Source organism: Haemaphysalis longicornis, unplaced genomic scaffold (assembly GCF_048455015.1).
Source record: "Haemaphysalis longicornis isolate Haplotype H1 unplaced genomic scaffold, Haemaphysalis longicornis Haplotype H1 scaffold_10, whole genome shotgun sequence".
NCBI lineage: Eukaryota > Metazoa > Arthropoda > Arachnida > Ixodida > Ixodidae > Haemaphysalis > Haemaphysalis longicornis.
The window spans coordinates 57964854-57987326 of NW_027526204.1; the positions used below are offsets into that span (position 1 = coordinate 57964854).

A 22473-nucleotide genomic window follows, 5' to 3' on the forward strand; every position below is an offset into this window, starting at 1 on the left:
CAGCCCCACAGCGCCTGACGTCTGAGGATGCCTTGAGCCCGCAGTGCAAAGTGCCGCAGAGATTTTCCTCCTGGTCACCGCACAAACCCCCGTCTGCCCCCAGCCACACACGCAGGTATTTGTACGACGCTCGAGTGGTGAGGTGTTCTACGCCCAGTATCAGTGCATGTACTGTCTACGTTCTCCCCACCAGCAAGGCAGACGACTGTCGTCTTTTCGATGTTGAACCGAGGTTGCAGTTTCGTGATCTCCGCATACATACCTAATGTCCAACAGTGCCTGCAGCTCTGACAAACTTTCCGCCATGACAACCAGGTCATCAGCGAAAGCCAACCTTGGCAGTTTGCATTTGTCGTCCAGACCCCTGGTGCTGAATCTCAAGCCAAAGCCAAGGCCTGATTTGAGCAGCTCCTGCTCTACGCCAGCGACATAGAAAATGTACAGTGGTGGTGAAAGTGGGCACCCCTGGCGGAGTCCCTTGGCCACTTGGATCTGTGCCGATTGAGTGCCACCAAACTTCACCACGACAGAGTTGCCCTCGTACAGGCGCTGTACCGTGTCCAGAAGGGCCCCCGGGAGACCCGGAAGTGCCACTTTTTAGAAGAGAAGAGCATGGGGTACAGAGTCATATGCCCTCTCTACGTCCAAGAAGCAGCACACCAGGGAGGAGCAGCTTTCCTTCCTGGAGATTTCTGCACACTGCCTAAGCATGAACAGGTTGTCGTCCAGTCTGCGACCCCGTCGAAAACCATTCTGCAGTTCCGGCAGGAGGTTGTGCGCCTCGGCCCAGCCGCTGAGCCAGTCCTTGAGGATGCTCGTGAACAGCCGGTACACCATACTCGTGACGGTCAGTGGCCGGTGGCTCCCCAGGTGTGCAGAGTTGTAAGTACAAGGGTGATCCTGCCTAGTCGCCAGTCGTCAGGGATTGGCGCTCCCTCTATGATGGCCGTGAACAGGTACGCCAACTGTTCCCTTGCACTGGGACCAAGACCCTTTAGTAGACGGGCTGACAGACCATCAAGACCCGTGGCTGTTCGAGCCCACAGATGTGCTAAGGCCCGGTCCACCGCCGACCCTGAGAAGGCATAACGTGGGCTCTCCTCCCTGGCCCTGGCTGAGGTAGAGTCAGGTGGTAGGTCCTCCCCCTGCCCACCACACATCTCAGCAGAAGGATCGGGGTCCTGAAATACACGAGTGAAGTGCTCGGTGAGGTGCCCCTTCAAGTTTAGGATAGGGTGTCCAGAAGCCGATGCCAAAGCTGGCACGGAGGGGGGCTGGCCTGTCCCATGACGTGACATACCTCCAGAACCTCTGGGCGGTGGACTTGCCATCCGAGTGTAGTGACCGGAAGAGGCTCATGTTGTGCTCGGCCAACTTTGCCTGAACCAATGCCTGCACCTTGTGCTTCAGCTCAATGTATTAAGCTAACGGAAAGTCATCCTCAGCATAGTAGACTTTCAGCAGCTCTTAGTCATTGACTCCAGGCAGCCGTGGCAGGATCTGCAAGTCGTCTTGGGAAGGATTGGCACACTCGCAGCCAACGTTGTTACAATTACTCTATGAAGAGTTGGTGTACGTTGCTCGTAGCCATGTCTACAATTATCCGTAATGTCTTCCAGAGATTGCGGCGGCCGCGGTGACCTCTGCCAAGCACGGTGTCTTTTCATCGTAATTCGGCTCCTACCAACAACACGCAAATGCGACAAATTTAGTGAGGAATAAACCAGCCAGCTTCCTGCCCCCTGAAATCTTCTCCGTAAGGCACAGCTCGACGTGCATCTCCACTTCGATGCTGTCGGACGTTACTGTTAAACTCACCTGTTAAATAACCACAATTTGTCACTTGTAGGTACGCTTGCAGCGCCACAAAGGGAGAATGGCAGTCGATGATGATTAGAGACCCTCCCTTTGTATCGGGACGTCGGTTGCCACCAACCGACTTGCCTGTGTTATTCTAGTTATTTGCCCTTCCCTTCCCTTCACTAGGTTATTCCCCTACCCCACCCCCCCCACAGTTTTAAACTCCCATCGCTTCCCTCCCCCCTTTCCTGCACCTGCTCCCATTTACTTCCACTCCTCCGCCTTCTTCTGTTCTAAATTATAATGCGGTATATTACTCGTACATTACCCGCTCTCTTCCCACTCTATTCTAAATTATAACGTGGTATATTACCCACTCTTTTCTACTTCTCTTCCACCACCACTCCAGCTGCCTCTTTGTCACCTCTATGGCCCTGAAGTTGAGGCTCCCACTCACACACCAAATCCGAAAGCCTCCGTAAACGTCGCTTCCCCCATCGTCTTGCCGCGGTCGTATTTCTGTGCAGTCTATGACAATCTGCTCTATGGTTTCCCGATCCCTGCCACAGCATACACAAGTTTCGTCCTGTTGCCTGTAGTTAGCTGTGTATGCCTGTGTTCTCAGACACCCCGCCAATGCTTCAAAAAGCAATGCACTGCCTCGCGTATTGCCATAAAAACCTTCCTTCCCGATTTCTAGTTTCTCAATTCTACAAGTCTCCAGGGTTTTTTTTCACTTCCATTCTCTATACCAAATTCGTCGTCTCTGCTGCTTTAACCTTCTGTATACCCCACCTTGCCTACCGAATTTCCGTACAGCTTGGTCAGCTGTCTAGTCATCCGTCTCCACCGCGTGTCCATGCTCTTCATATATAGGTACCTCAACACTTGCGCGGCCCATTTTTCCTCCTCTATGTCACGTAGTCTCTCCTTAAATTTTATTTTGCTTTGCGCTTCCTTTGTCTCAAAGGATGACCAGCCCATATCCCCGTGTACCGCTTCATTCATAGTTTTGCTATGGGCCCCTAGGGCCAGCCTACCTACTGCCCTCCGATTTACTTCCAGGCCCGCTTGGGTCTCTGGTTTCATGCACAGAACCAAATTTCCGAAAGTCAATTCTGGTGCGATGACCCCCTTCCAGACCCCCTTTACCACCTCGTATTTGTTGTAGACCCACAGTGCTCTATGTTTCCTTTCAGCCGCGTTCCGTCTTACTTTTGTTTTGAGGTGGGCCTCATGCACACGCGTGTAATCTGTGCCGTCAAGCCTAAATATTCATACTCCTTTATCCGTGGTATTTATACTTGTTGAACTGATACTGATTTACGCTCCGTGTCGTCGTTGAAAACCACGATCCCTGATTTTTCTCTGCTAAAAGATAGCCCAAAGTGCGTTGCTTCCTCTCCGCATATATCCATCAGGCCCTGATCCGGTCATCCACCATCAACAATGTCGTCTGCGTACATTAATCCTGGAATTCGCTGTTCCACCACCAGTCCATTTTTAATGCAAGATAAATCGAATCCCAGCCTACTGCCCACTAGCTTTCTTTCTGAACCCGCCATGTAGATCATGAACAGCACTTGTGAAAGAGGACATCCTTGTTTCAAACCCTTGTAGGTGTATACCGGCCTATTGTATAGTACCCTCTCCCACGGTATTTGCACCTGGTTCTTCCGGTATAGTTCCCTGGGTAAGCTAATAAATTCTGCCCCCACTCCCTCGTTCTCAGAACCTTCCATAGCTTCTCCCTGTGTATACGTTGTCATATGCCACTTTAATGTCTAGAAAGGCTAACCACAAAGGTCGATTTTGCATCTTCGCCAACTCTGTGCACTGGCTTACTACAAATAGGTTGTCATCTAGACTTCTATCCTTTCGAAACCCATTTTGAAGTTCCCATAGCACTCTGTTCTCTTCTGCCCACTGCTCTGGTTCAAATTTTACTGCCTGCAATATATCACGCACGTGACAGTGACTGGCCTATACGAGCTCGATTTAGTCTTGTCTCCTTTGTGCTTATAGATTAAGCTCGCCCTGCTAGTATGCCACGTGTCCGGTATTACCTTCTCTTCGGTCCCCGTCCTAATGCTTGTAGTAGCTTTCCCTTGCCTTTCAGCCCTAATTGGTTGTTCAAGCAACTAGGGGCGAGTGTACCGGTGTGTTCTTTTATACATGTTATGTTCTAGCATGAGGCTCTGGAAAACATGTCCCAGTGTTTTAGTACCGTGGCCACAGACCACGATACTACGATGACATGAGACGCACACAGCCTGGCCCCCTAAGGGGCTTCGTCCCTAAAAGAAAATACTGAGCATGATGGCTGCCATGGGGCTCCTCTACAATGACATAAAAACCCGGAACAAAATTGCCAAGGCCAAATATTTATGCGCTTCGGAAACCAAGTTAAAGAAAAATCCCAAAGAAATGTCGAAATTTTTTATTACCAGGGCAGGGAAGATACACGTATATCCAGTCTTCACGTTAACAGCACAATTTTTCCTTACAAACAAGAAATGGCTAGTTGTTTCAATCGTTTCAGTCTGTTTTCTCTGCAACTTATTGTGGAAACAATCCGAGTGTCTCAGAACATAGATGAATGAATGGATCCCGTCACTGTCTCCTTAATAGTGCACTTAAGCTACTACAAAATGTTAAAGTTATTTGTGCTGGTGGACCTGATGGCATACCCACTTACGCCCTTCATGCCTGTTCCGACACAATCGCCCATTTTCTAGTTATTTTGTTCACCAAGTGGATCAGTACTGGTGACTTACCTGAGGATTGGGAAAACCCAAGCATCACGCTCATTATCAAAGGCGGCCCGAAAAGCAATCCTGATAACTATAGGCCCATATCCTTCACAAGTGTCTGCAGTAAAATCTTTGAACATACAACATATAACGCCATAATAAAACTTCTGGAAGATAATACATATTTTACGAATTGCTAACAAGGCTTTTGGGCATGGCTTCTCCTCCACAATGCAATTAACAGAATTAGTCTTTTCCAATCCAAAATCCAATTAACAGAATTTAGCCATGATCTTTTCCTATCATTTCGCCTGAAAGAACAGAAGACTGCGTATTTTTGTATTTCAAAAAGGCATTTGATACTGTTCCGCATTCGTTGCTACTCCATAAGTTGTCTTTTCTTGGCCTACATCGTGACACTCCAGTGGATAACAGGTTATTTTCATAATCACACCTCATGTGTCCTGATAAATGGCTGTCAATCAGGTGCTGCCAGTGTTAGTTTTGGTGTTCTGCCGGGGCCTGTTTTGACCTGCAATGTGCGCCTTTACGCAGATGATTGCATTGTTCCCCATGCTGCCAAAGCCCAACTGACACAGGCTATCTTCAATGTGATCTGAACATTATTCAAATGTGGTGTGAAAAATGCAATATGACTTTAAATGTGATATGTAAACACGTGCACTTCACACGCACATTCAACCCCATTTTATCAAGATAGACTGAGAAGTATGCCTCTTGAAACAGTGCCGGATCATAAATATTTTGGCATCTACTTTTCATCCAACCTAACCTGTGAACATAAGGTTGAAAACGTCAGGTTGAACAAACTGGCATTCATTATTTCAATGACAATTCCACAGCTCGTACCAAGACACGTAAATCAAAATCTAGTACAAAAATAGGTTGGAACCACAAAACAATGCCTCAAGCATAAAAAGACGTACATACCAAGTAGGCACTGCAGATTTCGGCGCCTTCTTCTTATTCTTGTCTTCAGTGTTGAACATACCCACAAACAGGAGATTCACCAGCAATGTTGCTCCATTTGAGCAAGTGAGCAAGAGCTCGCAGCACCGAGTCCACATTGCCTATTGCTTTTGGGAGCAGACCGCCTCTTCAACATAGCAAGTGTGGAATTGTACGCATGAAGGTGGCAAGTAGGTTGCAAACCCCTCAGCTGGATCGCAATGTAGTTACAATAACGTTTAAATTAGTGCCATCAGATGGTTCACACAAAACACAGTTCTGAATGAGTGGTCCGATTAAGACACTTCATCGCGCATCTTTCGCTCACAAGTTCTTCTAGACATCACTGCTCTTCAAATGGAGCACAATCAACATTCAACTCCTTAATCAGCTCGTGCGCCAGTTATGATTGGGTGGACAGTCTTTTTCGGTAAAGGACAAAAATCAGAATCAGTATGGGGACAATCCCTTGGCCCATAGCCATGAATCCTACAATTTCCAGGTTAATGCACTTTTGAGGTTATCAGTATTGAAAACCGCAACTTTAATATCAAATTTGAACCTCCAGCAGCTGGGTTTGTTTTCCGGAACAATTTGTGTTTCCTTTAGAAAAAGCGCCAGGAGCCGTGCACTGTTGCGAGAACTCGGCAAGATCTGAGTTTGTGCGGATGAGCTTTGTGGTGGTTTCAGTGTGTCCTGCGTCTTTTGTAATGTCGCAAAAGGACTGTTTCATCATATACAGTGCTGCAATCACGGCTGCCAGGTCCTCAGAGCAAAAATCCGTGGAAAATAGCCAGAAAAGTGGCCACCTTTAAATGAGCATTTCAAAGTAACCAGGATAATCACAATTTGCACCACAGTGATGTAAAACACAGGCTTTTCTACCGCCTGCATAGAGGAAATGGGCACAAATTTTGAGAAGTAGCAAAACTGCATCACGAATATTCACCATTTGCTACGGGCCCGAAAAACTAATTGTTCATCACGTATACAAACAAAGCTGAACTATGGAAGTTTAAAAAACGTACTTGAACAATATGAACGATGATAGAACGTTCGTTCACTGCACACTGCTTCTCTACCCCTTTCGCTGCCTTTTCACGTTCCTGTGCCAATTATAAACTGTCATGCATGATCCCCAACCGCCTGCATGGACTTTCATGTGCTCGTGAGCTGCCTAGGCACGCTTTAAATTGACAGCGTTGGCCGAAGTACTGAACACCATTTTTACAGCAGTTGATCGATATTTAAAAAAGGAACAAAAGTGTCGCATTGTGCCGGTATGCAGCTGTGTACATAGGTATATTTTGAGTGACACCAACTGTTTGGGGCCTCCCTATTCTCGAATTCGCCATATCGTCCCTATTTTCTTGTTCTGATGGGCTTCCAGGTTTCATTTTGACTCCTGAAATGCACTGAATGACCAAATAGAACCATTTTTCTTGGAAGTAAGGTGTCGGAAGAGAACGGAGAATGAGAATGTATAAATAACTGCCAGTGCTCAAAAGAACCAGAAAAAAAGCGAAGTTGCCCCATTAAAATTTTAGTCGCCACGAGCGTCTAAAAGTCGCCACTTTGGTGACAAATCGCCAAATCTGGCAACCTTGGTTGCATTGCATAGCTGCCACTTTTTCCCCTTGCAGCTATGACAAATTGACACGGTCGTTGTTACTTCCATTTGTGATGGAAGAGGAAATGGTGCTTGCACAGCGGAGTCCTGGTTGGTGTAGTAAGTGCCTGTCATGTATAGGTTATTTAACAAAAGTAAAATAGGACAAAAAAAGTGACGTTACATGCACCACAGCTTACTTCCAATTGATGGTTGAGCTAACGTTGCTATGGAGTTTTAAACTCTCATGGACGAAACCTTAGTGCTAAATGATGCATTGGACAGTATTTGTTGCATTCCAATGATAGGTGTTTATTCGACCCGGCAGTGCTGCTTTGCAAGGAGCTGCTGTGCTTGCTTCTCCCAACACCAAGCTGCTTTATGAGGTATTCGTGGTTCATCCAAGACATCACTAAGCTTGCAAATGAATAGTGCTGTGTTATAATTGATATATGCTCCTATTAAGCATGCTGGTAATAAACGAAACTATGAAGGTTGTTGCCAAAGTTTCAGTTAAATGGCAATAGTCGCCATTTTGTGCCTTTGCCCCCCCGGGAGAAAGTTGGCCTTCCGATATATTATAAACCTCTGTCATCTTGATAGAGTCATCATACCAGACAATTTTCATATGGTCATACCAGACAATTTTCATATGGGTTTTGCTGTGAAAATTTCGATAGAAGTTTTACAGACATTTCTAGTAACCCTAGGTGATGCCCTTCTAGTAACCCTAGGTGATGGCTTTACATCACCCCTAGGTGATGCCCTTATATAGATCAGATGTAAATCTTAAAGACGTTAGCAACCTCACCGTCAACTAGCTATGAAGAAATATGAAAATTGGTGTTGATAGAATCGCCTTAACGGCAAGTTTCACATAACGTTTGCTGGGAAAGTTATATTCAAACAAAAACTACATTCCCTCCCGTATAAGCCTATTTGTTGAAAACCGGTGAGATTTCTATCATGTTTACAACGTTGCTGCAAATTAAATGTAACAAGTAAAAAAAACCCAGGTGACTTATTAGAGTCAATTTAGCGGCCAGTTCTCATATAATTGTTTCTGGGAAAGCTGGCTTTGCGGCAAGGGATTCGGGCAACCCAGTTTTTTTATTGACAGGAAGAAAACCCATAAAAGCCTACCCATAAGCAGCTTCAATGAAGAATGGTGGTTAGGCTTTCACGCCCATTTAAAGGCACACAAGCGTCGGTACCGTCCACAAGTAAAATGTAGCTCACCTACGGTAGCACCCCATGAAACACAGGTCGTCTGAAGACGCCTTGAAACATCTCGAAACAGCTACTTTCATATTCAGCAGCAAGAAATAAATGTTGGGCTTTTTTGTTACAAAAAGGTGATGTAAAATAACAGACACATTGAATCTGCTTGCTTTTATTGTGCTCCACTATGCCAAAAGAAAATGTATTATAGAGGACGATAACAAGCAAACTCTTCAGCTTTGCATAACCAAACATCCGACTAGACACGAGTACCCTAAACATTGCATTTGAGGCGCACGTCTCCCATTGAAATGGGTGATATTTTGATGGCGCTGCAACAAAAAAATTCGAACTTGTCATGAGCACTGTCATACATGTATTTATTAACCAGAACATTGAATTGGGTTCAACTGTGAGCAGATACATTACAATAACATTAAGGTTGCCTCGCAATCACAAAGCAGGCCATAGACCACACAGGCATAAAAAAACAGGGGGCACAGCTGCCAGACACGAGCAGTAGTGATACTTTTGTTGCACAACACCCAGTCATGGTGCAATTTCGTCCAGCAGACCTATCTGCCTAACATTTAAGAACATCTGCTCATAGTTAGTGGATTGATGAATGAAATAAATCTGTGCAGACCATTTTTTCTTTCCACACGTCTGGTGTGCTCGCATGCAGGGAATGCATGGCTGGCACATGTATGGCAGCAGCGCTTAAAGCTGACAAAGATGATTGTGTGCATTGAACATGGGGCTTTTCACCCATGGAGCCTTTCATGACTAACTGGATACCTTCTTTGGGCAAAGCTCTTTGGGAAAATGTTTCGTATATTGGGCCGTCACCAGAGTGCAATTTCTGATGAGTGACTAGGTGACCACTTTTTTTTTTAGACTTAAACTGACGCTAAACAGGCGGGCGATGAGGCGTGCCAAAGTAGAGGGCTCCGGGTTAATTTTGACCACCTGGGGACCTCTAATGTGCACCGAAATCTTGAGAACATAGGCATTTTCGCTTTTGACCTGAATCAGAAACAGGCCACTTTCTTAAAGGAACACTGAAGTGCTTCTTAAGCATTGTGGGATTACTTGCATCAACTGAATAATCGTCTGGAGTCCCTCAGCCATGTTTCAACTGTCTCCGGTGTGCATATGCGACTTTATATAGTAAAAAATCAAGTAATAAGTGCTGTCCACAGAGAATTAAGTAGAAAGTGCTCCCATCCTCATTGCTGATTTCCTAAGACGTTTCATATGACGCTCACCTGAGATGGCTTTAGTTGACTGCAGTACTGCACAGCTTGTCAAACCTGACACTGTCAGTCGGCCGGTGGGTGGCAACAACAAATGTTGTAACATTAGCCGGCAGGTCATTGCAATCTGTTCGCTGAGTTGAAACTGAGCCACGACACGATTTATACCCAAAGGAATGTGCCCTTACTTTGTAGACTAATGCTTAGTAAAGTTTATAATGTCCACATAGCTCCACACAAGCGCACAACCGTTGCTTCACTATCTATTATGTTAGCAGAAATATCTAAGGCCAATTAAAGACGCAACAGTCAGCAAAGTTATGCAGGTGCTAAAACATTAAAATACCGGAACTTTTATTGTGAAGTGCAAAACCAAAGTGTGCGAAGCACCTTTTTTAAACTGGCACAGCAGTCAGCAGCACAACCGCAGATTTGCGATCGCTTTTCTGCATAAGGAATGCAGTCGCTACAGATGAGATACTATTTGTGAGAATTTGGAGGAGGCTTACATGAGTGCTATTCAATAAATAATAATAGAAGCTGCTGGGAATGCTGAAACTCAAAACAAAATCAACATGCTAGACTATACAAACTTTACATTTCCTTCTCTGACACCCTGTGTTTATAGCCGAGTAATCTGTAACACTGGGTTTACAAGTTTTGCAAAACTCAAGTTCGAATTCCCGAGAGCACATGCTTTATTTAGGTTGATTTTTGGTTTTTGGGTAACATTGTCTATACTGTATTAACTATTTGGCACTGCAACATTTGTTGCTCCACGAGCGAGTTCGCAAAATGTGTGCACACTGAAACTGACATGCTGGTGAGCTCTCGTTGGCATGGTGTTGACATAAGCACCAACTGCTTGGAGGCACAGTGCTGAATCATCCAACTCTCGGACTAGTGCAACCACACCTCTTCAGACGGAGGCACAGGCCAGGCAAGCGTCAAAGGTGGGGGCAAAGTACCTCGCATTTGATCATCTCTGGGGACACAGAGGGCATCCAGCAACTGCGCATGGTTCGGCTAGTGAGCATTATGATTCTAAGCCCTGCTGGCAGGCTTACTTCATGCATTTTACAGCCGACAACAGGCAGAAATGCTGTATGGCTATTTCTGAGATACTGAAAATTCTCAGCCACCGATAATCTCGGATGCCAAGCATGTTGTTTCACAGAAGCGAAACTGCTTTGAATGACAACCTTACACATTATCCGATGAAATCGAGTCTCAAATGCGTGTTGCTGCATTTGTGGCCGCCACTAATGCCGCTTGGCATTTTTCTTCTTTCAGGCTTTAAAAGTTAAATACTGCTTTATAAACCACATAAATAACGAAAAGTGCGTTTACTTGAGCCAGTCTATGCAATCAAAACAAAAACAGTTTAAATATTCACTTCAGTGTTCCTTTACAGCTTTTAGGGATACACAACTTATACAAGCTCCACACAGTGAAATCTTTTGTGCCTTTCCAGGTTGCCTTTTTGAGTAAACCCCTTTTGACAGAAATTACAGACAGGGTTTCTCACCAGAGTGCATTTTTTTATGCCTAATCCGGCCACTGCTTTTTCGACAGTTAGACACTTTGGGCCTCTTAGAGTGTATCTTTTCATGCCTCGCCACGTCGCTTCTTTTGGTAAAGCTTTTCTGACAAATGCTACATGTGTAAGGCCTATCACCAGAGTGCAATATTTCATGATTAACCAGGTGGGTTTTGTAAGCAAAGGTCTTCTGACAAAAACTACAGACATAAGGCCTCTCACCAGAGTGCATTCTTTCATGCCTAACCAGGTCACTTCCTCTAGCAAAGCTTTTCTGACAGATGCTACATATGTAGGGCCTTATACCCAAGTGCAATCTTTGATGAGTAACCATGTTGTGTCTTCGAGAGAAAGCCTTTTGACAGACACCACAGACATAGGGTTTTTCACCAGAGTGCATACTTTGATGCCTAATAAGGGCACTCCTTATGACAAAGCTTTCTTTACAGACGTCACACACATATGGCCTCTCACCAGAGTGCAATCTTTCATGCCTAACCAGGTCACTTCCTTTAACAAAGCTTTTCTGACAGATGCGACATATGTACGGCCTCTCCCCAGAGTGCAATCTTTCATGAACAACCAGGTGGCTTTTGTTAACAAACGTCTTCTGACATACGCTACACACATATGGCCGCTCACCAGAGTGCAATCTTTCATGAGCAACCAGGTGCCACCTTGTTGTGAAGCTTTTCTGACACACCCTGCACACATACGGCTTCTTTCCAGAGTGCATTCTCATGTGAATGTCCAGGGTGTGTTTTTCATGGAAAACTTCCTTGCAAACAGAGCATATGAAGGGCGAGCTACTGCTACACACTTTCATATGTGTGGTTTCGTCATTGCATTGTTGACATGACAGGCAGGAATACAGCTTCCCTGTGATCTCCACTTCCTTATTGTTGTTGAGAAAACTCCTGAGGGGGCAGAATAAAAAGATGATTAAAAAATTGTACACAATTTTTGCAAGACAACATGGATGCAAACTTCTCCACCCAGCGAATTAGTCATTTTCAATATTCACCGGAAAGTGCCCGAGGAGTTGCCACTGCTTCCTATCTTTAATTTAATATCTTGATTACTACTTTAAAGTTTCTGATAAAATTGGTGTAATTGTCATTGGGACAATGGAGTCTTTCTACTGATCCAAACATGTATTTTTCGTTCATAGCCTTTAACTCTTTCGTTACGGCGGAAAAACGGCCGATTTTGAGTGCTTCCACAAAACGTTTTTTTTCTATTGAGCTACTGGACACACGTAGCCTTGCTATGCATGAAATTGTAGCTTATAGATTGCTCTTCCAAACACAAAGCAGCAGTTTTGTTACAGGTACAATTACTTACGGTTTATTCGTCAAGTAATCAGAAAAAAGCCCCCAAGAAAAGTATACAAAAAACACAAATCGGAGCTTTTACCGAGACTAAAAATTATTTCAGGTATTTTAAGATATACAAATTGTTCCTACGTTCCTTGGCTATTATTCAACATATAAATCAACAGTGTACACCAAGTTTTGGATTTTTGAGGGCCCGTCAACCTAGCGCAGTTGACGGCTGTGCCACGCCACGAAGGCAGTCAAGGGTGAGTGAGTCCCTGTAAAACGTGCATCCAAGTACCGTATTTACCAGATTCTATCTAACACGCACTTTTTTTCCAGAAAAATAGGTCGAAAAATCGCATGCGCGTTAGCATCGGATACGAAACCGAAACTGAAACAGCGAAAATTTCGTCCCAACCATCGCCATCACCATGTCAAGATGGCGCTAAAGCTTTTAGCAGCGATTTTTCGGACGCAGAAAGCATAGGCGCCTAGGCTTTTCTATCGGCGTTCACACAAATCGTCAAATCGTTCCATTTGTGCGCTTGATAACAGCAATGGCAGCAGCGGCTCTCACGCGTTCAAAACAAGCGGTCGGCTGAAGCGTGCGCCTCTGGAGAAGCTCGCGGGATGGGCGTGTGAGGCGTGGGCCACGATCTCATCGACCATGGTTGAACGTTAGTTCAGAAGTGTGGCATCGCGAACGTGCTTGACGGCACCGAGGACGAGATATTGTGGTCAGCGGAGAGCGACGAGGAGTGAGATGAGTGAGATTACTTGGGGAAATAAATCACCCGTTTCTCTCGCATTCGTTTTTCTTGCTCACACAGTTCCGTGCGCGTTACAATTGGAGGTGCAAGTTTTTTAGTTTTTCTGTCAGGAAAATCGGGGGCGCGTTCGAATCGGGTAATTACGGTATACTCTTTTGTGTCCTCGCACAAAATTCTTATCAGTTCGGTGGTAAAAAACAAGAAAAAAAAATCGAGCGCTCTCTACAAGCGTCGCACCTGAACGCTGCAGCGCTAATCTGACACGAGCGCCACGTTATCTTGAAGGTGATAGCACGATACGGCGCGGTGCATTTGGCAAAATATCCTGGCCGTACGTTCTTGAGACCCTAAACACAAAATTAAAACCGCAGTCGTCAGATAAGAAGCACGTTTTGTTTATAAATACAGCGCGGAGTCACAACGAAATTGCCTGCCAGCGCTTGTTGAAGTGCCAGGCCCCTGAACCGGAGCTTCGTCGTCCTAACTGAAATCTGAAGATCCCACATCATTGCTTGACCCCTCACTGCTGCCGGAATCACAAAAATCGACAGCAGGAGCTGCCAAAGTGCTTGCTACTGCAGTCCGACTTTGCGGAGCGCGGCGCGAACCCGACGCCATTTTTCCTCCTCCTCCCCTCCCCCTTCAGTTCAAATTTCTCTTGCTACGCCGCCACCGCACGAGACACATAAACAAACGAAACCGAAATTGAAAGAGAAGTTGCCAATGAACACACCAGATGGCGATAGTTGTCTGTGGAGCGCCGATTTCAGATTTTGCGGGAGATTTAAAATCATCGGACGCCGGCTTCCGATTGCTTATGGCGCCGTCGTGAAAGAGTTAAGGGCATTTGCAAACTACCATGCTTTTTTTCTTTTGGGGGTGGGGAGAGGGGCTTGAGAACAACCTTAGTGCCCCCCCCCCCCCCTCACCCAAAAAAAAAATCCTGGCTATGTGCCTCCCCAATTCATGAAATATTCTGAGGGTAGTATGTAGATTCCATTATGATGTGGCAGGCAGTATATCGGTCAACCAGGGCAATACCTCAATATTAGGCTACGAGAACACAAAAATAACGTTCTAAACATGGGTATTGGACATTTCGCCATCAATTCAAGAGATTGTGCGAGTATGCCAAAATGTACGCCACAGTTTGATAAGACAACCACAGTAGCCCAACACAACGCGCAATTACCCAGAGAAATCATCGGGGCCCAACACATAGTTTCACTGAAAGAAGAGAGTTAGCACTGCTTCTATTTCATTGACAAAGAATTGCAAATCTTTTCACAGTAGTACGTTTTACCGCGAACGTGGGCTCCTTTACAGCAACCTTTTTATCAAGTCATCCTTTTCACCCTGTGCTTACTTTTTTTTTAGCAATTTTTACACTGTTTGCCTCCCTTCCCCTCTCTTCTGCTTACTGTGCTCCACATAAAATCGGGCAAATCACAGTAAGAGTAAACGAGTTAGTAGCACAGTGTCCTGTCTTGCTGTGTCACACTTCACCCCTCCCCCCACCCCAGTGCTTTTTTCGTAATAAATACCCAACTCTCCCAAGAAACCACACTCATGATGACTTTGAATTCATACGCGAGTGTTTTGCCAACATTGCTAAATATTGATATGCTGCACATAACAGTAAGGCAGCAACCAACACAAAAATATTTTGCACACTGTGTTCATGCTAGCAAGCACTGGATTCTATGCTTTGCGTACCTCGGCAGGTTCCTAAGGTTCTTTTTGATAAAGATTACCCTAATGCATAAACAGATGCTTGCATTCCTTCAGTGCCATCTTATTTACCAGCCTAAGCAACAGAACTTCTACACAAAATTTCTTAGTCCTTGACAATGCAATTCGATGGCCCTATTTGCAAATGAAAATTTTATTTCAGGCAATTAGAGTGCTTTGTTCTAACTATTCTTGTCAACAGTATATGTGAATATATGTGTTCCCTCGGCCAAGGTTCCTCAAGCAGTACGTATTTTGGTACCTTTTTCCAATTCTATTGGTAGATGAGCCTGCACCACTAAATCTCCTGCACCAGGTACCTTAATCCGAGCAAAGTGGTTTGTTGTTTTAAGCCTGGGCTCCCCATAGAGTTGACGGCAGTCTTGGGCAGTAACTAGTTACTAGTAACGCGTTACCGGTAACTAGTTACTTTTTTCAGTAACTTGTAACTGTAACACTGTTACTTTTTTGTGGAGTAACTGTAACGAGAAATATCGTTACAGTTACTTTATTTCTATAAAAAATTATCCTACAGCAGCACTCATTAACGACCGTTGTACAGTTTCCGCGTTTCACTTTTTCGGCCTTTCTTCCGCAGAACCTTCGTCTACTTCATCTATGCCAGCTCACTCCCTTCTCATGGGTGAAAAACATCTGGACTAGAAATGTTTAGGCGTGCACGTGTGCGTGGTGTCCCACGCGGTCTACTAAGGGCTCACAGTTTCTAAGCTGCAGTATTTTCCTAAGCAGCGCGACATCGCTCTCCACCAGGCCATAAATAACGCCGCGACACGTGCCTAAGCGCACGGGGATGCATGTTGATGCGCCACAACCTATAGTCCGACGCGTGGCTGCACCATTTTCGCCACATCTGGAGTGCAGTAGAAGTGTTTGACACAAAGGCAAACAGGAAAAAAACCACACACAAATGCCGAACAACGCACTGAAACATTTTCACTTTCGCGGAAGCCTGGAAAACTCCGGTCAAGGCGTCGCTTTCTCATTAGCGACGTGCAGCCCCGTTTGCAGGGTCATAAAACGCCGCGGGGAGTCTCTCGGCGGCCTCGCGCTCGTCCAGCCCTGTGCGCGCTGTAGAGTGTTCGATTCCCAAGTCGCAGTTGCTTGCGACCATTGTTCGCTTTAGAGACCCCTGGCCGTATTTGGAACCACGCGTTTGGCACCCCTGGTCTAGAGGCTTCATCGAGCTGTACCAAGTGCTCGAACGAGGTCGAGGAAGTAAGAAATTTCATGCCCCTCCACACATACGACAACCCCAACGATGGTGGCCCTCGAGTGCCCTCATACCAGCCAGCATCTTGGCCGGCAGACGTCTGACCACACTGCCACTGCACGAAGAAATGTTCTTGGAAAGCCCCGCGACTTCGTTTCGAGGGCTGTAGGCGAAACGAAAACAGTAGCTACATCTGCTTTTGAATGTTGGGTGCAAGGAATACTTGGGCGAGCTTCGTTCGGCCTACGCCTCAAAGCAAACGAAGGGAGGGGTTCCTGGGATCGGCGATGTGATTGCTGTGGAAGGCTGGGATTGTGAGAGCAGTTTTTTCCGGTCGAAACGGCAAAATCCGCCTGTGTGAGGACGGTGGGGGGGGGAGAGAAAGAGGGGGAACAGTAAAGCGTTCATTTCAGTTTCTATTCCCTTTGGAAATATCTTGTCTCCTTCCGGGGATAGGGGTGGCTGGGGGTTGGGGCGGGAGAACGACTCCGAGGGCCCACTGACAAATGTCGATTCGGCAAAGGCTCAAATTGGTCTCCGTCTCCGACCACAAGTACGAAATCAAAAGTTAACGAAGTGCTTTTTTTGAGTATCTTTCAAAAACACCTCGACAACCGATGTACTCCCACGACCTTTTCCCCTTTCCTTCAGGGGCCTTCCGTCGATCCGCCACCTCCGCCTTCGTTTTCCCGTTCTCTCTCACTACGCGGGGTGGTCAAGCGACGTCATTGTAGGCGAAAATAAATTATGTTGACATTGAAAGATTGTTTCGGCTGTATTGTCCTCCAACTCGGTATAGTACAAGTTCGGCCTTTCTGATTATAACTTTGCAAAACAACTATTCCTATGCTGCAGTGGTGTTTGCAAATACATTTTTTGCAGTGAGAGTGCAGCAACCAAAAAATAAAGTTCCTTATGATGGATAGCAATACTTCCGTAATAAAAAAATGAGGCGTACACAACAATTGTTGGTTTGGGCATGAGTGTGCATCATTTTAGGATCCGCTCGTGGAGGCTTTACTAGGTGCAATTTTTATTACCTGCATGCCTTCGTACAGTTCTATTAAATAAGCCAAATCTTTTTAGCTAATACTTAGTTTTATACAGTAACGGAAAAGTAACGATGTTACTTTTTTGCAGTAACTGTAATTAGTTACTTTTGGAAAATTTGTAACTGTAACTGTAACAGAGTTACTTTTTTGGGTTAGATAACTGTAACTGTAACACTGTTACTTTTTTTCGGTAACGTGCCCATGACTGGTTGACGGTTTTACAAGAAACAGCAATGCAAGCATCGCAACCCACCCTGTGCTGCTGGAATGAGGGTCGCAGAACCGGGTGTGAGGACCAGCCTTTGCCGCAAGGACTGCACCACCTGGGGTATTGACATCCACAACTGAAACAATCAAATGTAGAGGCAGCTAAAGGAACTCAGCTTTATAAAAACCCCTGGACACATGCTATCTTGTAGTTTGCCTCCAAGTTGGACTTGCTGATGCTAGAGAATTTTCAAAGGCTTCAGCCAGTTTTATTGATGTAGCGATTGATCCTCATGCAGTGTACCCATGCAAAGGAATGAATGCTGACAATAAATGCTCGCACTGTATATGAAAAAATTTAAAAGATGGGGTTGTACAAATTATCGAACGAAATTCTGAAGATATCTGAAGCAGCTACCTTTAGCTGTTTCATTACACACAAGCAAGCGTGGTTACTTTTGAAACGAAGATTTGTGCCAAAATATTTCTTGCAATGGTAGTGTACTGCGCATTACATTGTAGTTACATTAACGTGTGGCATTTTGTAAACAGTGGCTTCACATTGAAAATGCTTGGTAGTTCAGGCACACACCTGCTATTTTATTTCTTGACACAACTTGAGTGCCAACGTCCCTTCTGCTTGTGGCATACAGGCCCACAAAATGGTGCAACTCGAACTTTACCACATCGCAAACAGGCAGGCCAACAAAACTCACCACTGTCCAGAAAAGTTGCCGGAAACTGCTCACACTCCTGTCCATTGGCTCCTGTATGTAAGGCCAAGAGAATGTTTTTACTGCTCAAGGTGATGCACACAGTAACGTAGAGGCATAAAATTATTGATGGCGGGTGGGTATGCACAGGTTATGAACAATAGGTGAAATAAAAAATGCCCGCGTATCTGCTCCTTTCGTTGCAAATGTCGACAAAAGACGATAGTTGACTGGCGCCCCTGCCAAGTAAATGCCTGCCTTGTCTTTCCCACTCACCTCTAATCTTGTTCCTCTCCTGTCTTGTTCCTCCCAAGATAATATGTTAGAGGTTTGCTCAAGTCAGTTTAAGTTTACCGCCTTCCACTGCTGCATGCCGAGTGCCTCAATGTCAGCGCTGCCGTACGGCGGAGAGGTGCGTGAATTGAGGCACCCTACTACAACATTTATAGAGCCACGTTTCCCTACTCCACATGCGTTCCAAGCAGAATGTGGTACCTATCTAGTTGAACCTTTATACTGTTGCCGCTTTATTTCTTAAATGCCACCAGGAGGTAGTGCAAGCAACAGCAGGTGACGGTTTTCTGCAGGCGATGTATTTCATTTGAAAACCAAGCATCCATAAACTTTTTAATAAACACTGCAAATGTCATTTATGTATTGGTTTTCTGCCTTATAGTTGCGTAATGTCTTGTTTTTGTTCCACAACACTGACAAGTATGGACATTGACACCAGACTTAGATGTTTAGATTTGGCTGTGGGTATAACGTTGACAAGTATGGACACTGACACCGGACTTAGATGTTTAGATTTGGCTGTGGATATATAAGACTATTACACAGCATCTGTTTCACTTTGGCCGGCTGGCTGAATCGGGCCACAGACAGACCAAAAATGTTTCAGATTGGCGTGACAGCACCTAACATGGGCTAGCAAACGAAGACTGCAAGCCAGGTTCCCTTGATCAACAACTGTAAATGTAAAAACTGATCATGCTGGTGTACACTGCCCAAAGAGTGGAATGTAACACTAGTTGAAAACCACATGATGCAGGAAATGCCAAAAATGAAAACAAGTTATTTACTACTTTCATCTATCGCACCTGACTAGTGCACCCTGTGTCTGACAGTTTCAACTTGTAATAACCACCCTAATTAAAACTAGTGTCGCATATTTTCCCTTTTGCCGCACAGAACCAAAGTAATATTTTAGCAACTTTTAGGTCTGCTGCTGACCTACAGCACAAGAGCGCAGCAGGTGACACAAACAGCGGTGGCAGGGTGGTAGCTGTTGCTGATGAAACAATGCACAGCATTGCTCTTGCCAGTGCTTGTGGCCACTGCAACCACTGTTGGCTTGGCATGTGGTACGGTGATGAACTGGACCATCCAAGGCAACTCAACGTGGGAGGCGGCAGGACACAGGTCATCTCGAGGCCCTGTGTTGCTGATGAAAACTTTGTCACTTCGTTCCTGGGCAAACTGTGATGGCATACCTCCCTAGCAGTACAGAAGGAAACCTGTTGCATGCCTATAGGAAAGAAATATTATCCGTGCTCTTTGTTTATTTATATATTCAGATGAAACTTCTCCGAGGTCCTGCAGTAGGCCAGGTGTGGACCCTGGTAGTTGCTGCATGTGAATTTCTATAACCTTAATTTTTTCTGTTCGGTTGTCACCTGACAAAAGCTTTACCCTTGTAAGCCAGCCATGGCAGGAGTTGGTTGCATGCCCAAATGCTGACACATTAGGCAACAGCACAGGTTTTAAATGTAGCCCTTGATATTGATACTCCTGGAGTTGTCGTGCAGTTGAAAGCCAGGATAATGTGTTTGGAGTGGATTTCCGTATTATCTCTGCAGACGATGTGTCTCACAGCCACAGCACCACGACCCTTCAAGCCTTGCACAAGTCGCATTCATTCCATTTACAAACTCTGCCCAAAGGTCCCACTCTTAACACTGTTGAGGCTGCAATAGGGTGTGGCCCCGATGTCCAAACCAACCACAAGTGACTGAAGAAGTCCATGGCCTACTTTTGGTATTTGCTTCAATATCAATTCGTCTGGTTCTTTGTTTTTGTGTTGTATGATTTGCCAAGGCCATGTTCAAGAAAACAGACTGTGAGGTAACATGCTACACTTCATCAAGTGCTTCAGTCCCAAGAAAATTGGAGTTTCGTCCAGCTTAAGAAGACTCATCATTTGAGGCGCAGGAAATGAGACTTCGGTGTGACCCCTTTTCACGGGCTAATCAAGTTTTTTTTCTGGGGGGTTTGAATTTTCCACGCGGCACACAAAAAAGCAGTGAACGAGGTGTACACAGTCCACTGCAGTTACATTGGTACCCAGCAAGACCTTGGAGCTTCCTGCCTGGTAAGAAGACATGAATCTCATCAGCCAATGCTTTAGCAAGGCTCTGACAGCTGTTTGAAGCTTCTATCTTCTATCCTTCAACAGATCACAGAATGAAAAGCCCGTGAAAAAAATGCTACAAAAAGAGGACAAACAAAGGCATAAAGACCGTCACTAGACTGTTTCTCGTGTTTGTGTACTGTTTTTCCACTACTTTGTTTTCTGAGCTATCATAAAGCAACAGGCCCAGACCTCAACATACCGCCATGTTTAGGTGTAGCTCATGTTGAAGGGTGCGGGGAACGTAGCGTCGGCTCCCAATGTCTCTATAAATACTTAATGTGCCTAGTGCGTCGAGGTTTGCAGACAGCCCTAAACCCCTCGAGCGCTGCCTGTAGGGCCACCACTGAAATCCCCTTGGCAGCCCATTTCGAAAGCAGTTGTGGGAGACTTCAGCAAGCTCACCACTGTCACCGCTGCTTTTGTGGCATGTTCGCGACTGATATTTTCAGTTTGTATGCGTTGAAAATACATATATATATGCAGAGCAATCACTCTGTTCGCAAATGTGGTGCATTGAGGAGAGTGTAAATGTTTCTGACGCGATCTTACTGTGGTACATTCGGTCCACATAAGCGCCAGGTGAGTGTCACAGGCCGGCATTGCGAAACCAGCATAAGCTGATTGTAATTCAGCTGCCTTGAAATTTATTAACAACATCTCCGTAAGCAGTGTTTGTTCAGACGCTCATGCTACCACTATACAATATGATATAAATCGGTTTCATGTGCTTACATAATCTAGAGGAGCACTCATACCTGACAGAGCGTGTTAAGCTTCATATCTCAGATATTGATCACTACCGTGAACAAGCCAATGTGGCATATATTTCACGGACATGCTGACGCAATAGGTACGATGGATAATGCAAAATTGCATGCGGGAGTCAGCACACAGAATTCACGGCTGGGTTGTCTCGTCAAGAGGTGAGCCCTCGTAAGCAGTCATCGTCTGCTACATATATCCTCTGCTTATATTCGCATCCGCAGCTAAACGCTTCTTCGAAACATTGTCATATGAGACAGGCAGCCTGCAGAATCTGCCACAAAATTGAAATCGGAGGGCCTTACCAGATACCACACTCTTGCAATGACAACTTTTTTTGCTTGTTGTACACTTCAAAAAATGAGCCCACCGAGTGATCAGCTGGTCATTCAAGTAAAAAAAACAAAAGGAAAGTGAATGCGCAGTTTGTGTGTCTGTGATTACTGAAACGGTCATTCCTTGATTTCGCTCCGCATTTGTACACTAGTTAAATGCTCCCCTCCCCACCCAGTCCTCGAACATATCGGTGCATTTCGCATCGTGCCGGTCTCGTGAGCCCTACCTTGCAAGTTAAGACAAACGTCTCTAGCATTTCCGAAGCTGCGCAGGGTTTTTTCATTCCCGCAGGAGCTATTATATTACTTCCGGACAAGGCACACCATTTATTTTTCTGTGATTTCATTAACTCTCCATGGTGCTTGCTATCAGGTAGGAGTGGGCACATATTTAACGACCCACAGAGTTGGAATATACTTAACATGCTCGTATGGCCTCTATTTCTATAAAAGGCACAAGTTATTGTCAGGTACTAGGTAATCACATTCCTGAATCATATTTTTCTACGATGCATATATTCGAAACAAAGCCGCATTCCTTATTCGCACTGCAAAACGGAACCAACCTCTCACTGTGCCAGTATCAGGTCTAAACGAGGCGACAATAGAATTCACTTGCGCCTGACATATTCGGAGGTTACAATGGCGACATGCTGCTGCCATTGCTGATTCCTGCAAGAGCGGCGAGGAAGACTGCAGTACTGCGTCCCCAAATAGCTCTTCGTGGCATTCGAGCACTCTATCAGGCCGCAGCTGTTTTTTGAAGTTCTCTAAATGTACTATTTGCTAACA

At 45.3% G+C, this 22473-nt stretch overlaps 1 protein-coding gene across 6 annotated transcripts in view; it reads right to left on the reverse strand.

Annotated features, from left to right (window-relative positions):
- LOC144158603 (uncharacterized) overlaps window positions 1-22473 on the reverse strand; it is a 74537-nt gene that overhangs the window by 43863 nt on the left and 8201 nt on the right. For all 6 annotated transcript variants that reach the window (XM_077689607.1, XM_077689602.1, XM_077689605.1 and 3 more), the window contains exons 4-5: window positions 18175-18225; window positions 17505-17595 (exon numbers count right to left, since the gene is read on the reverse strand). In XM_077689607.1, the coding sequence (XP_077545733.1) occupies window positions 17505-17595; window positions 18175-18219 (136 nt within the window). In that variant the 5' untranslated portion in view covers window positions 18220-18225. The remainder of the gene's footprint in view (window positions 1-17504; window positions 17596-18174; window positions 18226-22473) is intronic.